A 10,797-nucleotide genomic window follows, 5' to 3' on the forward strand; every position below is an offset into this window, starting at 1 on the left:
CTCTTCTGACAGGACATAACCAAATCTTTACCAACATCACTGGGACTAGCAGTTATTACCCATGGGAAGAGGAAACATACTATTTATTGCCCATTACTGAGGAGACATAGACTCAGCCCGAGCAGAAGTCTCAGGCGAGGATCACTGATTGCGAGGTACAATCGAAACTCCCAGGTGAGTCGAGGAGGGGAATCCCTGCCGAGGCTGCGTGCAGTGTGTTAGCATGAGCGTGTAGCCTATGGGAAATGAATAGTGTGTTGGATTAGCACTAATCGCCTATTTTGGAAAATCGGAAATTTTCTTGGGCCCCTCTGGGGTGTCACCAATCCATGTGCAAAGTATGGAGTATGTGCGTCCAGCCGTGTCGATTTGCATAGGTGAACAGACAGAGAGAGAGAGACAGAGAGAGAGAGAGAGAGAGAGCCTTCCTTTAGTAGTATAGAGATACAGTACATCTGTGGTTATTTCTCTGCATACTTTCATAGAAGGTATAAGAGAGAGATTTTTCCAGAAGTAGGAACATGCAGTCTGTGAAAATGACTGACGTTACAGATTTGGACAGGATTGAAATCTAGAATACACCAGAAATACTTACCTTACACCTCCATCTGTAAAAATAATCCGGTCCAAATAGGGATTCCGACAAATAACCAAGCCTTATGATGTTATGCTGCACTCATTAGAATGGACAGCCAACAAGCGCCAAGAGCACCACCTCAACAGTTTCAACAGGTGGTGCTTGCACCAGAACCTTGGCAGCTCCTGGAAGGACTGTGTGCCAAACAAGGACATCCTGGACCAGGTCAACATAACAAGTATGTATGCCCTTCTCACACAGTGATGACTGCGCTGGCTTGTCCACATTTATTGCATGCAGGATGGCCGGATACCCAAAAAAATCCCGTAGGGAAAGCTCGCCACAGGATCCCACCCCACAGGGCACCCACTACTACAATACTGGGCGTGACCTGAAGTCTGCTGACATCAGCGTGGACATGTGGGAAGAGACAGCTGCAAACTGTTGTGCCTGGCAACAGGCTGTACGCACAGGCATCACCACTGCTGATGAAACGCAAGCCAGACTCTGGTTGGACAGAAGAGAGGGAAGGAAAGCTGTGGTAGCAGCCACCCAGCCAGAACCATCAGCCTTCATGTTCAGCTGCCGTGCAAAGGAACACTCACAGATTGGCTTGTTTAGCCACAGCCGACAATGCTCTACGTCCAACTGAGACCTCAACCGGGTGCATCCATGGTCTATTAAGACTGACGGGGCCAATACAATCAGAATGTCTATACACTTAAGGTGGTTTTGGAGGAAACTGTTAACACTGTTGACAATGGTTTTTTTTTTTGGTGGGGGATTACCCCTCTTATTCCAAGACAAGTGAATCCACCACATCTTTTTGAGCCACTGTATTAGCAGCTGAACATATGGACTACAGTGCTTACTGCCCTCTTCTGCATACATTAGCTCACAGATGCCCATTATCGGTTAACGTCACTCTGACTGTCAGAGTAACAACACCCAGAAAGCAAGGCTGATTTTCCTCTCATGGACTCACAGCCATAGATGACTATAATATTGTCAGGATTCCAATCTTGGATTTGTCCATGTTAAGAGAGACATATCTGATGAATCTAATAGCTTTGCAAAACCTACTGCTGTGTTTTATTATATAAAGGCCTACATACAGCCTTAGAAATATTATACTATTGGGGTTAGAATGCAAGAAAGGAAATGTTAAAATAGGTTTTTAAAAAAGTCTAAAGTCCTTCCTGCACCATGCCCTAGTCTTCCCGGGCAGTCTCCCATCCCAGTACTAACCAGGCCCTTAAAGGGATAGTTCGGGATTTTTGACATGAATCTATATGGTATCCCCGTCAGCAGTGTCGTGCATCCACACTGACTTACCCCCGACAGTGTTCTGTGAGCCTAGATATTGTACAGTGTTGGTCAGTGCACAAGTAGTTCCGGCAGGTTTCCTGGGGTCTGCAAAGTAACACGTTTTTCTTCTCAAAACAGCTCGTGTTCGAATGAGTGATTTATTAGCATAACAAAACCCTTGCAGTCCAAAAAGTCACACCTTGTAATTGCTTGGGGCTACTTTCTCTCAATAGCGATCAGTGCGCGCTGTCACTGTTAACAGTTGTGTGCGAGCTAGCCAACAACTTTCATTAGTTGTTCGACAGTGTTTAGCAGCAGCAAATTGCTTTCCTCCTCAGTATACAAGTGCGCTTCCATGGCAGGGAAAAAGAAACTACCACTGCTGCCTATGTAGTGCCCTATTTATACAAATAGGAGTCATTCAGGATTCAGCCATGACACGGAGCAAAAACATGGCTGAATCCTGAATGACTCCTATTTGTATAAATAGGGCACTACATAGGCAGCAGTGGTAGTTTCTTTTTCCCTGCCATGGAAGCGCACTTGTATACTGAGGAGGAAAGCAATTTGCTGCTGCTAAACACTGTCGAACAACTAATGAAAGTTGTTGGCTAGCTCGCACACAACTGTTAACAGTGACAGCGCGCACTGATCGCTATTGAGAGAAAGTAGCCCCAAGCAATTACAAGGTGTGACTTTTTGGACTGCAAGGGTTTTGTTATGCTAATAAATCACTCATTCGAACACGAGCTGTTTTGAGAAGAAAAACGTGTTACTTTGCAGACCCCAGGAAACCTGCCGGAACTACTTGTGCACTGACCAACACTGTACAATATCTAGGCTCACAGAACACTGTCGGGGGTAAGTCAGTGTGGATGCACGACACTGCTGACGGGGATACCATATAGATTCATGTCAAAAATCCCGAACTATCCCTTTAAGGCACATTGGGCGGCACCAATCTCCGCTTCCATAGCCCTCGGCCTCTTGCCGATACAGCTAGGGTTACAGTGGGGGGCTGGTCCTCTGGTAACCACGAGAGCTTAACTCCCCACTCGCATCTGTATTGCAGCGTGCCTTGCCAGATGGCAGTAGGTACCATTTATATGATGGTCTTTGGTATGACCCGACCGCAAGTAGAACTTGTGATCTCCTGATCGAGAGGTGGATACGCTAACCACTAGACCAGCTTGCGGTAAAATAGGTTTAAAACAATAGGGTTGAGCCGAAATAATGCTTGAGACCCATGCAAGATATAACAACCCCTGTTTATATCTGAGCTCTTTTGACTCCACACAGCCTCAAAAAGACTCAGCACATGTTTCCATCTTTCCTCTTTAAGTCTTTTCACACAGTGCTGCTCTGGAAATCTTAGCCATGTGCAGCTGACCTCGCGTAACCTCAGTCTGTTTTCCTTGATAATTCAATTCCCCAGCTGCTCCATCCAAGGTTAAATACTGTACACCTCGGCTTTCTTCTGCGCATAAAAGGGACTTCATTTTGACATCTGTTCGAGTTCTATTCATATGATGAGCTCTGAAAAAGCTGACCACATAAAAAAAGGCCAAAGTGAAGCCAGGAAAAAGAAGAGAAATCAAATAAGGGATGCTATTTGCTTAACAGGGAAAAAATGGAGGTTGGCGCTTTCATGGGCGCTCCCCATAAGGGCAATGGACAATTTAGGATCAGGGCTGAAATAACACCTGCTAAAGATCTCAACACCCAGAGGGTACTTTTGGAAAAAAAAAATTGAGCTAAAATGCTGAGTTGATAATTATATCGCACAGGCTCGTTGCTCTTTGGTGTGTGGAGTTCAACTGAGTCTTTTAAGTTCCAGTGCATTATTCAGAGGACTACTCAGATCTGATTAGGCTTCTCCAATAACCAGTGCTGGTTTGAGTGGGAAAGATGTTCATCTTTGAGACTATATAATTTGAAAAAAAAGGCCTTGCAAATAGCCCTCGAAAGTAATTCGATGACTGCCTTAAAGAGGTAAGATTTTACCAGACATCCTGTCATATCCTGTAGCATTAACAGTAAGGATTACGTAAGGAATAATTAAAGTTATTCTATCCACATTCACTGGATATTAGCAATCGCGTGCTCTGATTGGCTACTCTACTACAAGGATATCAGCTTATATACCGTGAGTAGGGCGGCACGGTGGTGTAGTGGTTAGCGCCGTTGCCTCACAGCAAGAAGGTCCGGGTTCGAGCCCCGTGGCCGGCGAGGGCCTTTCTGTGCGGAGTTTGCATGTTCTCCCCGTGTCTGCGTGGGTTTCGGGTGCTACAGTTTCCCCCACAGTCCAAAGACATGCAGGTTAGGTTAACTGGTGACTCTAAATTGACCGTAGGTGTGAGTGTGAATGGTTGTCTATGTGTGAGCTCTGTGATGACCTGGCGACTTGTCCACGGTGTACCCCGCCTTTCGCCTGTAGTCAGCTGGGATAGGCTCCAGCTTGCCTGCGGCCCTGTAGAACAGGATAAAGCGGCTAGAGATAATGCGATGAGATGAGATACCGTGAGTAGAGAAAAACAAAATGGCGGCGTGTTGCTGAACCAACCGAGGATGAAATAAAAACTCGACTCGAAAACAAACCCCCCAAAAAACATTTAAAAAAAGCAACAAAATATGGAATAAAAGTATTTGATGGTAAGAACGTATCTTTTTTAAACTATTTTTCAAGAATGATTATTGTTATAGCATTTTTCACAAATTGCTCCTGTCATTTTGCCGGTTTGTTTACATGCTAAGCAGAAATAATTTTGTCAGATGCTTTGAATCAAGTCTTTATCGGATTTAAAAAAAAAATAAAAATACTCTGTTTTTCAAAATCCAGTGAATACGGTTAGAATAAAACAGTTATTCCACTCAATCTCGTCGTACATGGCTTATAGCCAACTCGGTGCTACGCGCCTTGTCAGCTATCACCTCATGTACAACTTGATTTTGTGCAATAACTGTTAATTATAGGAAAGGTTATCATCCTGAAGAATGCTCTGAACTGTTCTGAACTGACTCCATGCCAAGTTCCAGTGATTTTGATGTTTACTTACATTATATGATAGTTACGTTTAACGTTGTGGAATGTACACGAAACAAGTTCCTGTTTCCACTTGTGCTATAACAGCTATAAACTATCTTTTCCTCATCAGCCTCTGTTTTTTTTTTCTCTGTTGAAGTTAATAAGACAAAAATATGCCAATTGTCATGTGAGTGAGAACACAGAAACCTCTGAGGCTTCAATTCCTGAAAACTACAGTATGTCAGGGCACAAGACACTGAATACAAAGGCACAAAGGGTTTTAATTATAGGATGTAAAAATAAGACATAATGAAGACTAATGATGCAGGGCATTGATTACACTTGTGAGTTTACACAGATTCTGAATAATGAGAAATGAGAAAATGCTTACACAGAGTGATTATCTCAACATGAGTAACAAGTCATATAGATAATGCACAAAACCAAAGAACAAGAAAGGGATGGGAAAACAAAGTCAAAATAATTACAAAGACACATGAATGAACTCTGAACAAGCAGCATTTTCTGTGATGTGTGCAGAGAGAGATAATACTGAACAGACTTACCCATGAAGAAAACTTAAAGTTACAGCTTTACCACAGACCGTTACAAAGCACTGACACTGGAAACATACTCCTTACAACAATTGCACACACTTTAAAAATCTAAATCTGTTCATGCTGAGTGTGCCATACAAGTCTCTGTGATTACACTAAGTGCATTATATAGAAAATTATCTCATCTCATTATCTCTAGCTGCTTTATCCTGTTCTACAGGGTCGCAGGCAAGCTGGAGCCTATCCCAGTTGACTACGGGCGTAAGGCGGGGTACACCCTGGACAAGTCGCCAGGTCATCACAGGGCTGACACATAGACACAGTGTGTCATTCACACTCACATTCACACCTACGGTCAATTTAGAGTCACCAGTTAACCTAACCTGCATGTCTTTGGACTGTGGAGGAAACCGGAGCACCCGGAGGAAACCCACACGGACACGGGGAGAACATACAAACTCTGCACAGAAAGGCCCTCGCCGGCCATGGGGCTCAAACCCGGACCTTCTTGCTATGAGGCGACAGCGCTAACCACTACACCACCGTGCCGCCATAGAAAATTATATTTGTAAAGAAAAAAAATTACTGTGGCTTAGTGGTTAGCGTGTCCTCTGCTCAATCTACTGGCAGTCGGGTCATACCAGCAGTAGGTACCATCATAAAAATGGTACCTACTGCTGTCTGGCAAGGCACACTGCAATACAGATGCAAGTAGAGAGCTAAACTCTTGCAGTTGCCAGAGGACTAGCCCCCGACTGTAGCCATAGCTGTATAGGCGAGAGACCAATGGCTATAGAAGCGGAGATCAGCGCTGCCCAATATGCGCCTTAAGGGCCTGGTTAGTACTGGGACAGTTGAATAAATCGTTGCCCGTTTGTGATCCTTTAACGGGTTCCAGAGTGGAAAGATCTGGCAACGTTGCCGTTGTGAAGTCGTCTGGATGAGTAGAACGGATTTGTTTACGATGATGTCACAACCACATGACTGTGAGTGCTTCACGCCGGGTAGAAGTGTAACGAACTCGATGCGAGTTGTCAACAAATCCTATAACTTGGTTCATGAAACGCGCTTACAAAATATTTTCACTGTGAATATTTATTGTGTAATGGTGCAAAGTGAGAGAGAGAGAGAGAGAGAGAGAGAGAGAGAATAGCTCTTAGGGCAGAGTCAATCCCGCCAGCAAAAATAGGGAAAAAAAGGAGCGATCTCACCTCTTCAGATGTTGGTTTAAGTCCTACAATACATTCCTCAAAAAGGGCGTAGAAGAGCAAATTAATCCATCAACGTGTAGCATTCAATTTATTCCGGACCATTAAAGACGCCGCCTTCCGCGTAGAATCATACGTCATCCTCGCCGCCATATTGGATAGGTCAAAGCGGAGAATAAAGATTCATGTGCTGCATTTAACTGTACCAACAGGTTTACCGTCCAAACGAGATCACATGGGATTACCTTTCACAGGTGAGAAACAACAAATTAATCCATCAACGTGTAGCATTCAATTTATTCTGGACCATTAAAGACGCCGCCTTCCGCGTAGAATCATACGTCATCCTCGCCGCCATATTGGATAGGTCAAAGCAGAGAATAAAGATTAGCTGCGTTTAACTGTACCAACAGGTTTGCCGTCCAAACGAGATCACATGGGATTACCTTTCACAGGTGAGACTGGAAAAATAATTTTCATTGTATTTGGTCATTATAATGTAATTTTACGAACAGATTTTCCTGACTTTGTGGCTAATATGAAGTCTCGCGCATAATAGTTTATGCGCATGCGTCCTTACTTCTTCTATTGTTCTGGTGTCTCCGAAGGGACCGTCTTACAGCACCCCTAGAGGTGTGGCATGTGTATTGCATCGTTTTCAGCAAGCGTTGCGTTGCCATATGGACCTGATATTTTACTGATCGATGCCCATTTGGACGCAATATATTTTTAAATAACATCTCGTTGCCGTTGTCGTGTGGATGTAGCCTCAGTCAATGAACTGTGATAGTGACTCGGAAGGAGAAATTCATGATCAGGAGAATCTGCCTAAAATGTTGGCTATAACGTGAGTGTTTGGTGTGAAAAGTGGGTCCATTTCCATATTACAAACTTTTCAATATAACAAAACTATTTGCACGTCCCTCAAGGAGTTTGTTCTAGCAGGGTTGCAGTGTATGACTTAAAGGGCATATCACGGGTAAATTCAGGAGCAAGATCAATGTAATTCTCCTATTTTATATTAAACTTTGGTCAAATTTCTGTAACATTCTGCATTCTCTGCAATTTTTTTACCTTGCACAATACCAGAAAAATTCAGTTGAAATCAAGCCATTTGAGGCGAATTGGTCCGCCTCTGAAAAATCTTGGCATTTGGATTTCCCGGGAAACACTGATTTTCATGACGTCATCTGCGGGACGCCTCCTTCTGAATCCTACGTCAGCACTGGTTTGTTTATGAGAAAACAACCTGGTGGTGTTCTGCAAATTTCTTCAACGTTATCGTGTAATTACAACCCTGATTCCAAAAAAGTTGGGACAAAGTACAAATTGTAAATAAAAACGGAATGCAATGATGTGGAAGTTTCAAAACTCCATATTTTATTCAGAATAGAACATAGATGACATATCAAATGTTTAAACTGAGAAAACGTATCATTTAAAGAGAAAAATTAGGTGATTTTAAATTTCATGACAACAACACATCTCAAAAAAGTTGGGACAAGGCCATGTTTACCACTGTGAGACATCCCCTTTTCTCTTTACAACAGTCTGTAAACGTCTGGGGACTGAGGAGACAAGTTGCTCAAGTTTAGGGATAGGAATGTTAACCCATTCTCGTCTAATGTAGGATTCTAGTTGCTCAACTGTCTTAGGTCTTTTTTGTCATATCTTCCATTTTATGATGCGCCAAATGTTTTCTATGGGTGAAAGATCTGGACTGCAGGCTGGCCAGTTCAGTACCCGGACCCTTCTTCTACGCAGCCATGATGCTGTAATTGATGCAGTATGTGGTTTGGCATTGTCATGTTGGAAAATGCAAGGTCTTCCCTGAAAGAGACGTCATCTGGATGGAAGCATATGTCGCTCTAGAACCTGGATATACCTTTCAGCATTGATGGTGTCTTTCCAGATGTGTAAGCTGCTCATGCCACACACATTAATGCAACCCCATACCATCAGAGACGCAGGCTTCTGAACTGAGCGCTGATAACAACTTAGGTCGTCCTTCTACTCTTTAGTCCAAATGACACAGCGTCCCTGATTTCCATAAAGAACTTCAAATTTTGATTCGTCTGACCACAGAACAGTTTTCCACTTTGCCACAGTCCATTTTAAATGAGTCTTGGCCCAGAGAAGATGTCTGCGCTTCTGGATCATGTTTAGATGCGGCTTCTTCTTTGAACTATAGAGTTTTAGCTGGCAACGGCGGATGGCACGGTGAATTGTGTTCACAGATAATGTTCTCTGGAAATATTCCTGAGCCCATTTTGTGATTTCCAATACAGAAGCATGCCTGTATGTGATGCAGTGCCGTCTAAGGGCCCGAAGATCACGGGCACCCAGTATGGTTTTCCGGCCTTGACCCCTACGCACAGAGATTCTTCCAGATTCTCTGAATCTTTTGATGATATTATGCACTGTAGATGATGATATGTTCAAACTCTTTGCAATTTTACACTGTCGAACTCCTTTCTGATATTGCTCCACTATTTGTCAGCGCAGAATTAGGGGGATTGGTGATCCTCTTCCCATCTTTACTTCTGAGAGCCGCTGCCACTCCAAGATGCTCTTTTTATACCCAGTCATGTTAATGACCTATTGCAAATTGACCTAATGAGTTGCAATTTGGTCCTCCAGCTGTTCCTTTTTTGTACATTTAACTTTTTCAGCCTCTTATTGCCCCTGTCCCAACTTTTTTGAGATGTGTTGCTGTCATGAAATTTCAAATGAGCCAATATTTGGCATGAAATTTCAAAATGTCTCACTTTCGACATTTGATATGTTGTCTATGTTCTATTGTGAATACAATATCAGTTTTTGAGATTTGTAAATTATTGCATTCCATTTTTATTTACAATTTGTACTTTGTCCCAACTTTTTTGGAATCGGGGTTGTATTAAAATGGTTAACAGATGTATCGTAGGAGGGTGTAGCAACACCAATCTTGATGGGATTAGTACTCATCGTTTTCCAAAAGACCGGACAATGAGAGAGAAATGGGAGCGCTTGGTCTACACAGGCTGTGCACTGAAACCGTGCAAAGCTCGCGCAGCCTGCTGGCACTTCCGCAGGTTACGTCACAAATCTGACTTCAGACTCCCTTGGGATTTTTCCAGACGCGTTTTGTTATTTTATTTTTTTCTGCTGTAAACAGATGGCCTTGTGCAAAATTACTCTTCTGGATGAGTGTGTAAAGGGACATACTTTCATATAAAAAAAAAAACACAAAATTGGTCCAGAATATGCCCTTTAAAGTTCCACAGGCATGAAACATGTGCTAGACATATTGTGAAGTGTCTAAAACACAATTTCCTCACTTGTCCCAGTGGTCTAAACAGGTCCTAGGTGTCCTAACTTGACCTCTTAAATCTCTTCTCTTCCAGTGGAGCAGTGAGGGAAATCCTGGAGGAAGCCAAGGTTCCTGCAACTCCCTCAAAACACCACCATCACCCTGACACTTCACAGCTCACAGCTTTGGAGGGAATACAGTGGGAGAGTAAGGCATCTCAGCTAAAGGTCACTCAAAATGTGTGCACACACTTGATAAGGTGGTGCATACAAAAAAAAAAGCGAACAAACAAAACCTTGGACTTTTTCTCATGAAGAAAGGGCGCGTGTCTGTTCTACTGCATGTCAAATTGAGTGTGTGTGTGTGTGTGTGTGTGTGTGTGTGTGTGTGTAGGCTTTCATTTAAAAAACAAGAAAGAAAAACAAATTCCTAACATGGTTACAATTTTGTTTAAACTCCTATTTGAGAGGTAAGTATTTTTGACATGTTTTCTGTATCTGTATAACACATTGTAATAACTTCTTGATGTTTTTGAGTGCAATGCATGGCCTCTATTTTGTGTAATTTTGTTCTTATGGTATCAGATTTTACAGTGTTAAATCATTCTATATGAAAATACATAAGAAATACAATAGCAAAGTTGCTGGTTGTGATTACTGCGTGTGGGATATTAACTTTTTGGATATATAACTAGGAAAATAGAACCTGATAATATGAGTATTCACGACATTAATATAAAATGAAGTACTACCTAATAGCGGAGCTTCCATTCAGATGAAAACAAGCATACAACAGATGATGTACTTTGATGGATTTCAATTTCAATTTTA

The 10,797-nt window shown here is 42.6% G+C and overlaps 1 protein-coding gene across 1 annotated transcript in view; it reads left to right on the top strand.

Annotated features, from left to right (window-relative positions):
- Window positions 1-10,409, top strand: part of syt9b (synaptotagmin IXb) — a 118,189-nt gene extending 107,780 nt beyond the window's left edge. Inside the window, exon 7 of the mRNA XM_060927071.1 lies at window positions 10,062-10,409. Within this exon, the coding sequence (XP_060783054.1) occupies window positions 10,062-10,133 (72 nt within the window). The 3' untranslated portion in view covers window positions 10,134-10,409. The remainder of the gene's footprint in view (window positions 1-10,061) is intronic.
- Window positions 10,410-10,797: the final 388 nt, after the last annotated feature.

This window comes from Neoarius graeffei, chromosome 8 (assembly GCF_027579695.1).
Source record: "Neoarius graeffei isolate fNeoGra1 chromosome 8, fNeoGra1.pri, whole genome shotgun sequence".
Lineage (NCBI taxonomy): Eukaryota > Metazoa > Chordata > Actinopteri > Siluriformes > Ariidae > Neoarius > Neoarius graeffei.